Source organism: Bactrocera oleae, chromosome 6, assembly GCF_042242935.1.
Source record: "Bactrocera oleae isolate idBacOlea1 chromosome 6, idBacOlea1, whole genome shotgun sequence".
NCBI classification, from domain to species: domain Eukaryota; kingdom Metazoa; phylum Arthropoda; class Insecta; order Diptera; family Tephritidae; genus Bactrocera; species Bactrocera oleae.
In genome coordinates, this window is record NC_091540.1 from 53,191,983 (window position 1) to 53,211,324 (window position 19,342).

The following is a 19,342-nucleotide window of genomic DNA, read 5'->3' on the forward strand; positions in this document are numbered from 1 at the left end:
AATTAAAAATAGTGACAACAATAATCGTAGCTATTAACAAATATAATAAAGTAATTAGGCAAATTAATTGTAATGAAAGGAAAGCATAAAGTGTTACAAAATAAATAAAAATAAAAATACAAAAATTATAAATAAAAAATAAAACACAGAAAGCAGAAAGCAGAAAACCAAAAACAAAAAAACACAACAACATAAGCGCCACAGTTAACCAACAAAACTTGAGCAAAACAATAAGAATGCAAATCTAAAATTAAAAAAAATTAAAATTAAAAATAAAATCAGATAGTGAAATGACATTAAATTAAAGAAATACAAATAAATAGCAAAAAAATATAATTAATTAATAAAAGAAGAAGCAAAACAAAACACAACCAAAATCGCATAATGATTAAAGTCATTTCGTAAATAGTTAAAATTTTCAATGCACTGCCAAAAAAGGTTTTTAAAGTGAAAATAGCGACAACAAATGTTATGTTCTTTTTGTACATATTATATAATGATAATAAAAAGATATATAATATTAAAAATAAAAATAAAAATAAAAATAAAAAAAACAAAAGGAAACAGAAATACAATGTAATTAAAATACTAAAAACTAACGGTAGTGAAAATAACTCGTAACGATATAATTTTATTGCACTTGAATATTTAAATAATATATATACATATATACATATAATAGTAAAAATAAATTAAAAATTTAGAAGACTATTGTTATGAATAGTTGAAGCATAAGCAATGATAGTAAATAAAATAAAATTTAATGATAATTATTAAAAATAGATTTGGTATACAAAATTTTTTTAATAGTGGACACTTATGTAAGTCAGTTTTATGGAAATTTTTTTAATATTTGTATTTATCATTTTTGCATTAATTGTTTTTTTAAATTAAAAATTTTTTTTTTTATTATTATTTTTTTTTTTATTTGTGTAATTATTAATGATTTTTTATTGCTAATGAATAAAAATGCTACTAAATTAAGACACAAAAATTTTACCAAAATGTTGGTCGTTTTTGGATTGGCAAAATTCGATTTTTGATTAAAACAAAATACTGATAGGTCAATGTATGGAGAATCATTTGATAGGGAACTACTCATTTGTCTCCGAGTATGTAATCACTCAACCAGATTATAAATATGTTGTTTTGAGGAAAAAAATATAATAATTCAGAGCGGCAACATTTAACAAAGCTGCAACAAAACCTATTTGAGATTTGATTTAAAATTATAGCATGTTATTTTCAAAGGTAAAGCCCAAGGTAATATGTAATAAAAATCTTGTTTTTTTTTTAAGTCACACTATACTAACCTACGTCTTTTCTGTATCTCTCTCTCTCTCTCTCTCTTACTTACTTTTAATAGTTCCCTCTCCCTCTTCCCACCGTTATCTTTGATTGGAATCTATTTTGACAGAACATTTCGAGCTCTGTTAATCCTTCAAACTTAAAATTGTCGGAAACATTTAACGCTCTATCCACATTGCTGTTAATGTCTTTAGAGTCCAACATAATTCTTTTAATAGTAATATATATAAAACGAACAAAAAGAGCATGGAATTGCTTGTTTCAGAAAAAAATAAAAATATTCTCAAAATGTAAGGTTACATAGTTCTCAGTGGTGGTTGTAATGTTTGTTCTCACTAACACAGTCGCTGTTCCACTCATGCCGACCACTGCCTGAGATTCACTTAAACTGTCAAGGCCCAAGTAGTTGTCGCATTTAAAATGGAAAGTATTGCGTCGTATTCGTTTGCGTACCGAAGTCTGCCCAAATAATCGTTGAACATATTTTCCCCATACTCGCAAAATTCGCTTTATATAAGCTCTACTATCTTATCAAGTACTACAAAGTTATCTCTCGAAAGTTATAGCTTTATATATATATAAAGATAGATTGTTCGTTTCAGCACTTTCCAAGGCTTCACAAATCCAAGACAGCTATAGATAAATAAAGTTACTTCTATAAAACTGAACATTTTTTATAATTTGTGTCAAATTCTCTATGTTTTGTGCCTTTTATTTCTTACCTTTACTCTGCATCCAATTTCAAGCTTTAACTCGAAGTCAGCACTCGACATTTCATTTACTCGACACGCGGCAACTCTTTATCGGCAGTTGTTTCACACCAAACAAACAGGCTTTAGTATTTTGCAAACTTCTTGGATGCTTCTTTAAACATTTTAAGCATGACTTTAAGTCCATGGTGCCATAATTCCATAAATGATGCTCTACACTAATATACTATAGTTTACATGTTTACGATTAGAGATATTAAGTGAAAGGGTGTAGGTTTTTTGTATTTTTTTAAATACGATTATTTATATTTCAATTACATAGTTTTTATTTCAATTACATAATATTTTTGAGTTGTTCGAAAGCAAAAAATAAATATTGAAATTAATAAGCAGAACCACGAAATCAAAACCAAACGTTAACACTGAGAAATTTAACTAATAATTGCATGCGAATATTTGATTACATAAATAATATTCGAAGTAATTAAAAATCGACTCTAACGGCATTGCATGGTTGAGCTTGCCATGCGACACAGCTGACTATAAATAGGTGATTACTTATGGTTTTTAAGATTACCAAATTATTTCTAAATTTTTTACTTCAACATACAACGCCATTTCCCTTACGAATTTAAAACGTAAATTTCAAATATTTCTCCAAACCGTGGTCAATTCACGTGGTTCAGTTATGCCGCATGGAAACGATGCCAAGCAGTGCTGTGTGTTATTCTAAATGTATATAACAAAAATAAATCATTGTTTTACAGTTAAGACATACGAGTTGATTGAATTAGAAAATATATATACACAAACATACATATAAATATGAGAGTAAAACAAAAAAAAAAAAAACGAAAAATAAAATAAAAGTAAAAGAAATATAAAAATTTTTAATGTTCATCAAAACGTAAACGTAAACGTAACGTAAGTTTAAGTAATTTAATTGAACACAAAATAATTTAATAAAGAAAACATACACTATAGAGCAAAATAGAGTAAAATATCGTTAGTAAATAAAGTGAAGGAGATTTAAAACTGCAAAAAAAGTTAAATAGATAAATGCAAAATACAATAATGACACAACCAATAACGAATGCAATACACAAACAGAATATGAAAATAATAAAAAAGAAAAAAAAACACTTAGACGAAAATATTACAGCTGCAAAACTCACGAACTACAATCTCTAATAGTTAATTTTTTGTTTAAACTTTTTTTAAATTTATTTTTCAAACTTTTTTTATTTAAAATTTTTTTTAATTCAAAATTTATTTTTATATTATTTTTAAAATCTTTTTATTTAAAAATTTTATATTATATTTTTCACGATTTTTTTTTTAATTTTCGAAATTTTTATTTTTTTTCCAAAAATATTTTTTTTAGTCTTTACAAAATTGTATTTCTTTTCAAAATTTCCGCAAACCACTTACACCAGCTAAAAATGCAATAACAAATTTGAAACCAGCAACAAAAACTAAGTAGTCATACGCAAATACACAAACAAAAATAACTACTAAAAAGTACATTAATAATTAATAAATAATGTAATAAAATAATAAAACAGTAACAAAAGAAAACAAGCAGCCAGTTAATACAATGACTTTAATTAAAATCGTAAGTGATTAGCTAATTATATGAATTTAATTTCTTTATTTTTAGGCATAACCAATATTAAATATAAATTAGTAATGAAATTTGAAACACAACAACACGTAAAACAAACATTATTGATTATGAAGGCATACAAATAAATAAATAATATTACAACATATGAAAATAAATTATATAAAAATTGCTCAATTTAGCAAGAAATTGAAATAAAAATATAGAAATGAAGGAAAATGAAATAAATAAAAAAAATACGTTAAGAACAATTTCATTAAAGTCTTTTATTTGTTTAAGTTAGGTAATGAGGGGAAATGGCGCTGTCTTAATATAATTACCATCAGATCAAATTTGACTCGGACTGGTCCGTTTAAACTCTAAACCGAAAATATTTTTCCACTTTCCAAGCAACAAAAGTTTGTGAAGCAATAAGTGCAGTTTTTAAAGCGTGTTCAAAATTTAAAATAGTCATTCAGTCTAATTTGCGAATATTACGCAGTCATAAGCACACGATTTCATAATGACTAGCGAACGATGTTCGTCACTTCTAATAACTGAAATATATGGAAGTTTTATTTTTACCAATAACCCATTTATACAAAAGGCTAGATATATGTTTGGCTCGACTAGTACTAGCCTTTTTAGAACTTGTGATATCCAGCACTCATTCAGCTTAAGATGCTCATAGCTGAATAAGCGTTGAATATCAAAGAGCCAGAAAATTTTAGTTTCTTTATTAATTTTGGTTTTTTACTATATGCTTAGACAAGCTTCTTCTCTTCTTGGTGTTGACAACACAGCTTCAAGCTTCTCCAAACTTTACATATTTTAATTTTGATACGGACGGAACTTTTACAATCGACTACAGTGGCCCATACATGAATACGTATATGCATAAATAAAATAAAATTGCTATAAAACTCAATAATATGTGCCACTAGAAAAAGTTCTTTAATGTACAGACATAAATACACATACATATGTATATAATATAAGCTCCAAAAATAAATCGGTTTTATTTAATATTTGGGTTTAGCTTTGCATTTGTAGTATTGTATATAAATGTACAGTCCAAGGTCCAAACACTATAATTGGAAATATCAACCATTCCAAGTGAAGTACACATTGGTAGTAACGGTCTTCTTTTTATTTAGTATCCATGACAACAGCAGAAGATAATCTCCCACAAGAAATGTCTGTATAACTAGCTCATTCTTCGAATAAAAGTTCTTCACGATTTGTTCACCCTATAAGTGTCACTATGCTAATATTATATATAGAAATAAAATAAACATATTTATATTAAATATATACTCACCACATATGGACAGCTATGATTTATATTAGAGAAGGGTTTAAAAAGTGAATACACCAAATTGGCAATGGGATTACTTTTCTTGAGCATATAATCACAAAAATGTATGGCCGTATTCAGCACAAACGGTTTAAAGCCATTGGCTTTCTTTATGTATGTAATACTCAACTACCAAAATGATTAGTAAACGAATAATATCCATGTCTGTTAAATATGTATAGAAATATTATGGAATTTACGAAGTAGATCGTTTAATACACACACACACTTACCACATTAAAAAATATACATATTAGGAATATATTAGGCGACAGAATCATTATGCCGACCAATGATTTAGCGGAGTTGCGTGTTTCGAAACATAATGATGGAAATTTTATTTTCAAACAGTGTGATGCTCACCACAATAAGAGCATAAAAATTTTTATTAAACAACTACAATTTATAAAGCGTGTTTACAATTAAAAATAGTCAAACCCAGCACTGAATTCAGATTAATCTAAAAGTGAATTTTGAATTAATAGTAAGCAAAGGAAGTACCCCCCTTTGTTGCAAAAAGCCACATACCATTGTATTTTTCTGTCAAACGAACTCTTAAAATTTACCAGACAAAACAGTTATAGTCTCTGTTCATTTAAAATTTGGCGTGGTAACAAGGTGACATCCGTATATGATCTAACAGAAGTAGGGTATGTTCTTTGCCTTTACCTGAGGAGTTTTTTTTTATGGCTGAGAAAGATCTGTTTACAAGAATGATAGTATTCCTAAACTCAGCTCATCCGTAAAAATATGTCAAATCAGAAGCATAAAAAGAAATCATATGAGCCAAAATATATACATATGTATATGATGTATAATAAGCGATTCCATACCAAGTTTTTCAGGACTTACAGCTTATTCAGCTTACGATAATGATAGCTGAATATTGGATCAATTCCAAGGCCCATGGAAGACGTATGATAGATTTTGTTTTTTGCTTCAGTATTTTAATTTTTTTCAGGTAAATTGCAGAAGCTTTTTAGTCGAATATCCTCACTATCGTAGAAGTGTCATTCGCTCCATCCAAACGTACGGTGCGAAATTGAAAAAGTGCCGTATTAAACCCCTGGAACTGGTGCAGCGGACCTGTTTGCTGGGTATGAAATATATGTCAAAAAATGCTATAGAGGTTATGCTCGACATCCGGCCAATACACATACAACTGAATTATGAAGCAAGGCTTACGGCCAGCCGGCAAATGATTTTAGGTCATTGGAGCCAAACTTGACTTCCTTTGTAGTAATCCATACTCAGAAGGTAGCTTCAAACTAAATGACTATAATTCAGCCTTTTAGGCCGAAATTGTAGGCATATGTTAACAGAAGGTACCAAGTGAGTTTCTGCGCTAACCAGCAAGTCCATAAACATTCTAGTGGATGATCGATGCTCCAACTTAAGAGACATTGTGCAGCTGAGGTGCAAACAAATTAGGGTTTTCACCAAATCCACTGAGGCCTAATGATGTCCTAAGTACCGTCGCCTACGGTCTGGCGCTCATGCGCCTTCCGGTTTAATCAACCAATCATGGTGGCATATAACACGTAAATTGACTATTCAGGTCATCGATACATTCGATCCGCTTGTATAGTATATACTCATGATCACGATTAAATCTATTTCAATCGTTTAACATAGTTGCGTGTCTGAAATCTTAAATTTGCCGGATATTTTCAATCGAAAATAATTATTTATCTTTTTTAATGACTAACCAGACCAGTTGCAATTGGTTGGGCAATGAATTTGCTATAAAAGTTCTAACTATTTTTTATGCTGCTTCCTCAAATGCTTTTGATCTCGTAGTATAGTCTTATTGTGAATTTCCGTTAATCAGTTTAACCTTACTCTACTGCGGCAGTCAGGTTTATATACACCTAAGATCACCTCAGAAATTCGGTAGACGAGAATCTTTGATGAAGGATTAAAATGATCGTATATATGGTACTAAGGAAATCACGAGATACTAAATTGCTGTTGAAAAGTTTCCTTTTGATCCGCAAATTAAACCAACTAATGTCACCTAAAATTTTCAAGGCAGACAACACTCTGTTACCGGAATTAACCCAAATTTTATGCGCTCAAGGGCCGTGTTTTCAGCGATCTAACCCTGTTTTGATATGGGGTTCAAACCGCGCAGATAAAAGTTTGTCTGCATAAACAAAATTTAACATATTTTAGATATAAGTTTACCCATACCCAATCTGCTATCTTTAATCGAAGCCAAATTCTGTAGCGATGAAAGAAAAAAGCCAACCGAGCTCTTACCCGTTCTCATTCAGCACCTATGGAGACTGAAGTACCTGCAAACTCATCAACTTTGTAATATTCAAACCAGTCAAATTATGTAGTAACTCGATGCTTGCCATAAGGTGTCTAGACATCCCTGCACTAATCTTGAGCGTACAGTAAGCTAATAACGATTCTTTACAATCGGAGTGGATAGTCACCACTTTGAAGGATGATGCGCTCCGGAGCAGTAGATCTATTACAACCGCTTGAAAGACAACAATGGTCACGAAGCCTAAAACTGTAGCTCATTGATAGTTCCTGAAAGTATACTCCGCCATCAAGCCTCCTCACAAATTTCGATAAATCCGTAAAAAGCTCACCGCCCCTCTCCTCTAGTGAGTCCTTCCCTCCCATGCCTCCCTCGCAGGTATGCGAGCAGAGATACGACAACCAAGTCTAGGCTCGGCGACCTGGTAATCCAAGTATTTTGAGATGAAATCAAAGTGTGCGAGGATTCCAGAGCGTCCCAGCTCCGGGTACCCAGGTTCAGTCTTAAAAGAGTCACTCGCAGAAATTTTGGTCAAATGAAGAAGTTATAGCCGCAACGGAGGCCAACTTTGTAGACTTTCAGAAAACATGTTCTACAGATGGGTTAGAGAAAGCGGAGTAACGCAGGATCAAGTTTTAAACGAAATTCTTAGAAACGCATTAAGCAGATCAAACAAAAACGATTGGTACTTTTGTTAAACTCTTTAAGTGGGAAGACGTTTAATAATATTTTATGTTTTATGGAAAGTTCTTTTACAAAAATATTGCCGAAAGATTAAAAAAAAAGGAGAAAGATAATTCTTGTGATTCGACAGCTTTTATGTAGAGTAGAACCGCTTTTGATCTGTTTGTAAGTTAAAGAACTATTGAAAGACTTATCATACTTCCAAAAAAAGAAAGATGTATTTTGTGTTGGCACGACTGCGCATGTCCCCCATCTGTCAAAATATACCAAATCCACCCCAATCAGTGAAGCATAGTCGCTGGTCGCAACGAAACTGGATACAGCAGTCATTTGCCGTTAGTGGAATTTTTCGGCGCTTCCAAGATACAAGAACATCAGAAAAACAAATTTAAAGCGACGGTGATAAGAAAATCAGTTTTTCGCAAAAGTACTACTTACATATGTAAAGATAAATACATAAAAGTATATAATACTGTGCAATTAAGAGGCGTTACCCAAAATGATCTACCCATTCATGCGAATAACACGTGCACTACGCAATTGTTATCGTTGCCTTTTATTTTTGCTTCTTCTCGTGCCCATTACGATCGGTGTGTTCGGTCTATTTTGCACGACTTATTTGGAACATGATGTAATACCCAACGTAGTAAGTAAAATCGAACAAAAATTTTCAGTAAATTAATTTAATTTTATATCGTAGAAAACATTATAATGAAGCTTTCTTGCAGTGCCAGTCTTACAGTCAAAACCAAACCAGCGGCGCATTGTGCAAAGAAATCTGCAACAAAGCGTCGGCCTTTAGCAATTACAACTGCATTAACGGGCTGCCATTCGCATTTACCGCCGAAAGAAATGGAAATGTTTACGATTTCCAAGTAAAGCAAAAAGAGAGATACAGTGCAAAAAGCAAATACGAAACTAACAACTTTCACTTTTCACCTTTAGTTGGCAATGGAAAAGCGTGACGGACTGACATGGCGCGATAAGAACGGCGACGATGTTTATCCAAAATCTGCGGACTTGTATCACATGATCAAAATGCATCTATTGGTTAATTATAATGTGACGCTGGAAAATAATGCGGTGAGTTTGAAGAATATTTTCAATTATCTGCAAAGGAATAAGACAAATTTACGATTATTATATACTGACTACTTTTTGACAAGCTTCCCAACCGCTTATTTAATGAAAGAGAACTTACAGCGAACAGTACTCTGAATATGCTACAAGTATACTGTGTGTGTATTCAGTTTAGTATTCCTTCTAAAGCTCCCAGCCAACGATAGAGCTTGCCATTTTCTGACAGTACTACGATGGCTTAGAGTACTTAAACTTGCCGATAGCCTGATCAAATGCATTTCAGCTAAAGCATTCGAAAAATGTTTACCTGAAACCTCAGCAAGACTGGATGCCTTGAGTTTAGCTAATCCATTAGGTTTCTGTGCAGTTTATATTACGTCAAAATTAATGAGCCTTGACAGCCACGAAAAAAAGCAAAAATTGTGTTTATACAAGAAAAATCATTCACTTCGGCTGCACCGAAGCTATAATACCTTCCGCAGGTATGTTTCTTTTTCTCAATTTGTTCGCAGATTGTAGTGTTGCCTTGGACCTATAATCCATATAAAATTTCGTGAAAATAATTTGTCAAATAAAAAAGGGTAATTTTCATCGGTCAGTTTGTATGGCAGCTATACAATATCCGACAAATAAGCAGATGGAAAACGACATGTGTGAAATTTCTGTTTCCTCAAAAATTGACGAACTAGTTCGCTTCTATAAATATAGACGGTCATAGCTAAATCAACTCAGCTTGTCACGCTGATCATTTATAGGTTATAGGTGCTCTGACGATTTCTCCGTCATTGAATTTGTCATAATGAAAACGGAAAAATGTAGTTGAACCACGACTTGCGAAAACTACTCATTTTCTCTTGATATTATATTGATTGGACTGTTTCGATATACACAACATTTTCTTCTTTAATTCATACTGTTTAAGAGTCTGTATTGATTCCGTGTTCCATATATAAAATAGGTCACATTGGTCGGATCACCTAATGTTACTTTTTCACATTTACACTAAACCGCTTTAAGCGACTCTCATTATTTACCATATTAGTGTTGCCTAGTCCGAAATTTTGAAAACTGCAGTCCTCTAAGGAAACCTTTGTAGCTGTATTCGAAATATCTAATATATATCTTAAAAGAAACTACTGAGCAGATTCCTTTGAACGGAGGTCCAGAGTCTCTTGCAAGACATTCGGCTACTATTTTTTTTTTATTCCAAGTAGTCAATGAAGTTTTATAAGATTATCTGTTTTGTAAGAAATTGTTTAGAGGTTCCACCGTGTTTTGCGCGAGTTCAAGATTTTCTATATCTTCGATTTTGTTACGAATGTCAAGGGTTGTTAATTTCAGGCAATTCTGTAATTCATCTTTTAATAATAATTAAAAACAAAAACTCTGTACCAGTTTATTCCATAAAATATTTTTGTGGATAGTGAAGATCCAGAAGTTAACATATATAGTACATGCCTAGACAATGCTCATCGTTACTGATCTCTCATCCCTTAAAAACTCTTTTTGAAGCCCAAATGTCCATATCTACTTATATACAAAATATTACTCAAGTATTTTTGTTAACGAGAGTATTTTCTTCAATATCTTTACCAACAGCTAAAACACTTAATTAACCATGAAATCGATGAAAGTCAACCGACTCAAATAAAAGATTTCTGGTACCTTTTCAATGACAATGACTATGTGATGGCTAAGCTATTTGAAGATGAAGCTATATTCCCAACCATACTGGGCAATTGCGGTAGCATGTATGTAGCGGAACATTTACGTATTCCATTTGAGGCAAGAACGTGAGTAACTGCGTTTAACTAAATACTAACAGCAGTATCTATATAGTTTTATTTATTTAAATACTTACCTTGGGAACACTTAATTTGAGCAAGCATCCACCACCCATTGCAGCCAGACGAAGAACTCGAGTTGCCTCGTGAAACTGGAGTGACCATTGCGAAACTTCCGTCTGGAAATTGTAACACCTTAAACTCCTACCTATCCAAAATTATATATTCAGATCCTAAACAACTCTATGCATGCCCAAAGAATCCCACTCATCTAACACCCCCCTCCCTATGATCAGACCCCGTCGAAAAAAATCCCCCCAGCTAAAAAATTTAGGCTCACGCAACTTTTTCCTGTTGTCCAAAGTTCAAATATGACCAAGAGCCATTTGTGTAGTCATAAAAAAATTGTAGAGGAATCTTACTGGAGTGGAGAAAAAACGAAAACTTGATATTTTTGAATTATATTGTATTTCTGTATTACATTAGTTGAAATAAGAAAAATTAGATATTCAAGTCAAAGTCGTCAAGGTATCCTACGTGTGGCGGGACAACTTGAAAAGGGTTAGGTACATAAGGCTTGCTGTATACTTTTAAAGACCGATGGTCGGTGACTCCGACAAATGAGCAGCTTCTTGGGGATAAAAGATTAAGATTAATATCTCAAAAACTGAGGTACTAGTTCGCGTATATGCGGACATATTAAGGACCTCAATACTCAAAAAGTTTTGATATAGTAACTCTTAACTCAGTATTGCGTACAAAAATCTCTTATCATCGAATTTATTTCTTTGCAGTGGTGGCCCACATAAATATCTGAACTTCAAAACCCTATACGAATATGTATTGCGGTTGGATATGATCAAACCGGATCCGGTGAAAATCTGCAAAATTAGCATGGATCATTTTGGCTTAACGGTAGACAATAGGTAACTAAACTCACTCAAATAGAGACACGCGAAGTAATATCTTAGTATATATATATAACCGTTAGAGTTAAATAAATATATATATATATAAATTTATTTTTAACCGTTAGAGTCAAAGCTCTGCACGCGCGCTACATGCAACTGGAGAGTCAACTGCATAAGAAGCTGACGAACGGTAAACCTTGTTGGTACGACGCCGATTGTCATTGGCACGACTGTCGTGGTAGCTGCAAGAAAGAAATGTGCATCGACGCGCCAAAGCAGAATAATGTACATCGGTTGTGTGAATATGTGAAACTCTTTCCAGATCAATTTTATTACTTTCTCGTACAGCACGAGATGCGGCAACTCTATGAGGATAAATGCAAGCGAAAGTACACAGTCAATTATTGGTAGAGACATATATAATACATACATATGTATGTGGACACACTCGAACGATATACATATGTATGTACATACAAACATACATGACTTGCTGACACACATATTTACATACTCAGCTACTCATGTACAGATCGGGGACAATTCCTTCATAACCCGGAATTCTCAGAGCGGCCCATTGCTCTGCAACAATTTGTGTGGTTCTTTTCTCCAATAATTGATGGATCATACGTATGACATATATACATATATGATATACTAATACGTACTGACAGACATACATACATTTAGGACAGCGTTGCACTTCTTGATAAGTATTGCAGTTTTATAAAATAGAAAGTACTCATTGCCAAATATAACTGTAAATACATGCACGTGTATACATACAAACGTACAAATCATATATGCCATTATCACTTTATTTACAAAAATGAAAAAAACTTTACATGGAAAATAAATAATCTTGGTACAAGCAACAAAAAGAAAGTGTTCGTTCTAATATGTCTTTCGTTTTTTTTTTATTTTTACTGATTTTACATTCATAATATAACTTCTTTTCTCGTTTTTAATATTTTAATCGCAACAGTTATTATTTTTTTCACTCACTTATCAATTATTTTATGTATGTATGTATATGCGCTTTTACAATGTTAAAACGTGTTTGCAATTCTTTAATGCGTTTTTCATTTATTTACTTCTTTTTTGTATAATTATTTATTTAAAAAAAAAAATTGTATTATCTATTTATTTTTTATTATTACTTAATAATAATATTATTATTATTAATTTTTTTTATTATTTAATTATTATTTTTTTTATTATTATTTACTTTATTATTCTTAAGAAATATTATTTAATATTTATTTCTATTAATATTATTCATTTAGTGTTTTTTTTATTATTTCTTTCTTTCTTTTATTATTACTTAATATACCATATTAATATTAGATTTAAATTAGAAACTACTTGTTTTCCTTAACAATGTCAGTATGACTGCGTCTATTTGAGTCTAACGTGTGTGTTTGAATTACTTTTTGTAGCGTTACTTACGCCAACTACGTTGCAAGTAGCACGTGCAACAAAGCATATAGTACATAGATGCAGCACAAAACAAAAATAAAAATATTTCTTTGTGGTACGTGCGTTGTAGCGGGCTTTAGCAGCAGCAGAGAGGCTTCGACTTAAAGTCACTAAGACTGTGTTCAGACGAGGACTCTTCATGTCGCCCATTATCGACAAATTTGGGATGGCTCATTGTGTTCACACGAACGACACGACTGCGACAATTTGAGTCGAACAATTTTCTGCATTTTCTTTCATATCACATACTCAAATTCTTGTACGCTACAAGTACGCGCTGCACAAAAATATTTTTGTTTAACCAATTTTTATTCTCATTCAACATTTTCTAAAATATTTCTTTTATATAATATACATATTTGCATACTACATACAAAAAATAGATAATAAAATTCGAATTTGCGCATATTAGGTGAAGATTCATTTGAAATCGAGCGCTATTGCAACTATGAAAGGAGTTTCATAATAAAAAGGAATGCCGAATTGCGCAGCAGCGAACTGTTACGAACAAAGCGTGCCACCCGACCACGAGCGGCACCGTGCCTACGACAGTCGGGTCTACATAATCGGAACGAAATCAGATTTTTATCCAGCCAAGAACTGTCCACTGAACAGTATTTTGCCGCCACTACAACAACAACCACGAGCGGTACGGCCCCTTCGTCGTTTTATCGTCATCCCCTCGCCTATAAAAAAAAAAACAAATCTGTTTGGGCGACACATGAGTTCTCATGTGAACATAGTCTAATTGCTAGCACAATTTTAGACACATACCAATGGATTACAAAAGAAAGTCTTTAAAAAAAAAAAAGTGCGTATCAAAGCGCTGTTGGCGGCGACATAACAGGCAATCCATTCAATACGAAAGGCAACTACAGTACAGCGTTTGGTTCGAGTGCGTAACAAAACTGAAAATTTATTTTCGCAAATCAAAATTAACGCTTAACAATGCACACAAAATCGTTTTCACTTTGCTTGGTTTGTTTTTCGTTTAATTTTGCTTACTTTTTATACATGCTAGATACTCATGATTGGTTTTGGTTGCTTATTTAATTTGTTTTTGTTTTTGTTGTTTACTTTAGAATTTTGATTACACAATTTAATTGCTTCCGCAAAAAGCAGCTGAGCGCAACTTCAATATTACATACATACATTACAATAGTAAGTAGTTATAAGCATTTGTTTCTTATCGTTTCATTTAAAATTATAAAATAGTAGAAAATCTAGGTAGAAATTTACAAAAATGTGCAATTTGTTTAAAGTTTTCAATTAAACTTTCTTCTTTATTTACTTGATCTATTTATTATTTGCGTCAATTGCGTCATTGTTATCATTGTGTAGCCTTTCCCTTAATTTCGTTATTTTTATTTTATATTATAATTGTTTTTTATGAAAATAGCTATTTTATTTGTATTTAGTTATGTACGTTGACTGCGTGAAATTTGGTATTTCAAACAAACTAGAATTGCGTTTCAGTTAAAGTCAACAAAACGGCTTACTTTTATAACGTTGTGTGGCGCTTTTGCATTTTTTAAATTTTTTTCTGACTTTTTTTTTGTTATTCTAAATAAAACTGAATATTATACAAAAAAAAATGTGTTTTTTCTTAACTTTTTGTTGTTGTTTTTTTCAGACGACTTGCAAGCAGTTGCTTTACATTTGACTTTGTTCAACTTAAATATTATAGACTTTATTACAGTATTAAAAAGTATCTTAACGTTAGTGATGAATATTGTTGTTTGATGTGGAGCATAATTTTATACGAGTCTATGGTGTTTTGCATAATTCAAAATAAAACTTTTTCAACTAAATACTATTTGAATATTATAACATGTTTCACTTTACGGCATAAGCAAATGGTAATGATTTTGTATACTTAATTGTGTGTACGTGTGTTTGCATATTGCATGCATTTTACTTAGAAAATAACAAAACAAAAAAAAAATACAAAAGTAAATTTTGATGAAAGTGAGTTGTGTGCAAATTAGCCAAAATAATAGCAAATTTAAGTGTAACATTAGAGCTATTAACAAGCGCTGCAGTGTGCCTAACAGCAACTGTTGTTGTTGGTGATGCGCGCCAATACCGACGCACCAAGTATGCGCGTATATGTGTTTTTACATGCTAATATATGTTTTGTGGGTGTCACTTTAAGTCTACAGTGCACGTGTCGCCGCACACGTGTGTAGTTACGCTGCAGCTATGCGCATTGTGGGTTGTGACAAAACTACTACATTATCCTTATGTTGCTGTAGGCGATGCTGGTGGTGTATTCGAAGCGGTCGTATTACTTTTTGAATGCCTTAGCTGCATTAAATAGTGCCGTTGTGTCGGTTTATGCAGCGCCAGCTGTGTCAACGCGTCATCGATAGAAAACCATTGGCGTTTACGGCCAATGCTACGCGAATCTTCCCACTCCTCCAATTCATTGGTGACAGTCATAACAAACACTTCGGTACGATGCATATGCTCGCGATTCTAAGCACAGAAAAAGCATATTGACTTGACAATTTGTGCTAAATTCCATATATAATTATGTGTACTCACTTCGAAAACACCCAAACAGCGCCCAAGCTTGCCCACAACGCCGGCTTCTTCGAGCACTTCACGCACAGCCGTTACCGAAGGCTCCTCTTCGGGTTCAACACCGCCGCCGGGCACAATCCACAATTCCGGGCGGCGTGACGAAGTCACCAACAGCACCTAAACATATATAGAAATTGCCAATTAATAAGAAATATATATTGAAAGAAAATGTTTAATTTATTTATTACCTCTGCCTCGGCATCGGAGCGCACACAAATGCAAGCGGCACGACGACGAAAGCCATCCTTGTCATAAATTCGTGTAGAATTTGGCTTTTCCTTGACCATCTAGAATTAAAAAAAGAATAAAAATTAAAAAGAAACCAATTAATATTGCTTAGCATAGTATGTGTGTGTATTTGAATTTTTCATTTAGCGATAAGCATAAGAAAATGCGAATTGCATTGGTTATTGGTAGCTGCGGCATTACCAAAATCTACAAGTACGTAATTAAAATCGCGAAGTCCGCTTATCTCCAATAATTGTGTGCTTTTATGAGATTGCGTTTGAACAGCACGTTTTTTGTTATTGCAGAACAGCGTAGTGCTATGAATATTTCACACATATTTTACACACATGTACGTATTTATGTATAAGCAATGCAAACACAAATGTGGAGACACCCAAAAGTTTAGCAAACAAAATTTGTGTATTTGAAATATTTAAAAATATTCGTCGCGTTAAAGTTAATTCACGGTACTTTTTACAAAATGCATATTTTTCCTTTTATTCACCGGTAATTATTACATCACAAACTATTTAAATTTGCTTATAAATAAAGTTCTACGCACAAGATTTTATTGCAACTCTTTCTTTGTTACCAAAATAACAGATTTTTATTTAGCACTGTATGCGACTACCTCGAGTTATGTTGTTGTTGTTGTTGTTGTAGCGTGTACCTCGAGTTATTATGTGCACCGGTTGGCTTTTGGACGGGTATTGTGCTCCTTCACACGAATGTGCAACTAAAACTGCTGAATTGGCAATTTGTAAACAGCTGAACAACCGGCTTTCATACTGTGCTTGTAAGTCATGCCCCTTGAATACTTTAATTTATAAATAAACATAAAACAAAAATAATAATAATAAACACTGTTTGCATCACTCGAGATAAGCGCTGACCTGTGCCTTTGTTTGTTTAAATAATTAATTTTGTATTGAATATGCAATAAATTGCACGTGACTATGGTCTGCTATGTGCCAAGATAGGCCTAGATGTTGTGTTTACATATTCGAAACAAGAAAAAAAAACGTTAACTTCGGCTGTACCGAAGCTAGAATACCCCTCACAAAAAAAAGTTTGCGTACAAGAACTCGATTTTGAACAATCAATTTATAACAGATCGATTTCTCGAAAACTGAGGGACTATTACGCGTATATACACAGCCAGACGGACGGACATGGCTAAATCGACTCAGTGACAAACTTAATATACCCTGTGCAGGGTATAAATATGTAGGTATATAAGCTTGTTAAATAGCGCTAACTTGAATTGATTATAAATGAAAATTAAATTCTCGCTTCAATTCTACGCACATATAAATATAACTACGTAACGAGTACAGTTGTTCCATAATACTGTGTCATAATGACTTACCTTTAAATAATTTTGCAATTCAATTACAGTAATATATGTGTATATATATAATCTCGTAGAAAATTTAGCTTTTTTGGGAGAACGCGTGGTTAGCAAACTTTCAAGAACTTGTGAAATCAGTAGAGCCCAAATTGCTTTAGATTACGATTAAATATATGAATATGAAGTAATATTCACCAAATACTCTATATAACTGCAAGAAAAAGTTAAATGCGTTTATTAATGAGAATGTCAGCAAATTGGCGAAAACAAATGTATATTGATAAAATAAAGTATATACAGTTAAAACATGCTGAGCCATAGTCGCCACGACTGGGTGGGCGTTGCACTCGTCATACTCGCATTTTGTGTGATTGATAGTACTTACGTAGGTCGACCGGCAGGTTGGTCGTAAGGTATGCGGCGCACTCAGTTGACGGCAAGCGATGTGTGTGTGCGCCGGCTTTGAAGAGGCACAGGAAGAAATTAAAAGTCGACGTAAGAAAGTTTTAAATTATGCAAAAAACCAAAACAAAAAAAAAATTGTGGGGAAAAGTGGCAAATTGTTGTTTAGCTTTGCAATATGAACATTTTTGTGTAGTTTTTTTTGGCTGTTTTGCGTATAGGCCTGCTGCTGGCGTTTGTCTTTGCAAAACTGCTGCTATTGCAGATGTTGTACTTTTTTCACGACTTTTTTCGTAAGTCAACGGCGACGTCGTCGTTGTCGTCGTCACAGCTCTGCTGCTATTGTTGATTCTTCGACTTGTTTGTGAGTTCTTTTTCCCACACGAGGGTAAAATTTTATATTATTGCGGTTGCTTTTTCTTTGTCTGCGTTGTAAAGCAAAGGAAACTGCTTCCAGACGTTGCTTATCTACTTTTACTTAGACACCTGCTTCCCCATCTTTCGCTTGGGCACACAATTGCGGCTGCTGCGTTTTTAGCGGCGGCTGCACTCTTTATACCTATATATGTATATAAATATATATTTATGAACTATAATTTTTTGGCAATTTTCTGCTCTTTGACGATGCAGAAAACCAATACAACACTTTAATCTGAACTTCTTCACACTTTTAATTATTTTACAGCAAATGAAGAGTACATAAAGAAATTGCACGAAATATGACAACCACAAATGTGCAGTAGTTTGTCAGCACTGCTAAATGCCAAAATGACTTTTACCGGTTCCGTTTGTTGTCATTTCTGAGAAATCCACTGAACTCAGAAATTGAGGAATTGAGCGCATGAAATGTTGCCACATTAGCTGAGTTAAAGAGATTAATTTCTATATCATACAGCAAATGAAACCGAAATTATATTTTTCTGTACATGATCAATTATAAAAGGTTGTGTTGATACGGAGAATGCTTCCTTTTACGAATGACTATCTATAAAGTCAAAACAAAACTGATTTTTGTTTTTTTTATAAATTTTCTGTTTACAATTTAATGATTCTGTGTGATTTGCAAACAATTGGCATTCCGTTATCTTTCAAAAATGCATTTTCATTGGTTGAAACTTTTTAAAAATTTATTTTTGAATCATAAAATCAAAACAATGCAAGGCAAAATGACAGAATTTGACATTCTGGATGCAATTACTTTTGACAAAGTGTTGTTTTAGGTCTAGCAACACAACGTTGTATAATTGAAATGGAAGGGAAGATATGTATATGCTTCATAGGTTTATTATTGAAATATTTTCAGAACACACATGACTACGGAAATATTTTTTTAATGTTTCGAAAGGTTACACCATTTAAAATAACATACTAAAATTTTAAATCGATATCTGAAATAGCTTTTAAGTTATAGCCTACAACATGGTAACCGCTCAGTTCAATCCGCTCCATAATTCTATCTTTAAACGAGTTTTTCTTGAGTGATTACTCAATGACAAATGATCCAATGAAGAGCCGAGTTTCGGATATAATTTAACTGTTTTTGAAACGCCGCTATTTTTAACATTTTTTTTGTCCTAGGTAATT

At 32.6% G+C, this 19,342-nt stretch overlaps 3 protein-coding genes across 4 annotated transcripts; 1 reads left to right on the plus strand and 2 right to left on the minus strand.

The window, feature by feature from the left end:
* Positions 1-4,714: 4,714 nt before the first annotated feature.
* Positions 4,715-8,267, minus strand: LOC138857906 (uncharacterized). Its single transcript, XM_070111971.1, has 3 exons — positions 8,205-8,267; positions 4,943-5,107; positions 4,715-4,871 (listed from the first exon to the last, which is right to left on the minus strand). The coding sequence occupies exons 1-3, from the start codon at positions 8,265-8,267 to the stop codon at positions 4,725-4,727; spliced, it is 375 nt and encodes a 124-aa protein (XP_069968072.1). The 3' UTR covers positions 4,715-4,724.
* aln (divergent protein kinase domain 1C) lies at positions 7,997-12,518 on the plus strand. The gene is made up of 6 exons (XM_014237488.3): positions 7,997-8,583; positions 8,666-8,812; positions 8,883-9,020; positions 10,617-10,810; positions 11,596-11,727; positions 11,838-12,518. The coding sequence occupies exons 1-6, from the start codon at positions 8,437-8,439 to the stop codon at positions 12,121-12,123; spliced, it is 1,044 nt and encodes a 347-aa protein (XP_014092963.2). The 5' UTR covers positions 7,997-8,436; the 3' UTR covers positions 12,124-12,518.
* A 1,558-nt stretch (positions 12,519-14,076) lies between these two features.
* Positions 14,077-18,490, minus strand: Aps (diphosphoinositol polyphosphate phosphohydrolase 1 Aps). Of its 2 annotated transcripts, XM_014237489.3 has the most exons (5): positions 17,742-18,490; positions 17,375-17,567; positions 15,966-16,064; positions 15,739-15,894; positions 14,077-15,669 (listed from the first exon to the last, which is right to left on the minus strand). In XM_014237489.3, the coding sequence occupies exons 3-5, from the start codon at positions 16,062-16,064 to the stop codon at positions 15,433-15,435; spliced, it is 492 nt and encodes a 163-aa protein (XP_014092964.1). In that variant the 5' UTR covers positions 17,375-17,567; positions 17,742-18,490; the 3' UTR covers positions 14,077-15,432. The 2 variants fall into 2 exon arrangements, with proteins under 2 accessions (XP_014092964.1, XP_014092965.1); XM_014237490.3 differs by lacking the exons at positions 17,375-17,567; positions 17,742-18,490 and adding an exon at positions 16,637-16,773.
* Between the last annotated feature and the right edge of the window lie 852 nt (positions 18,491-19,342).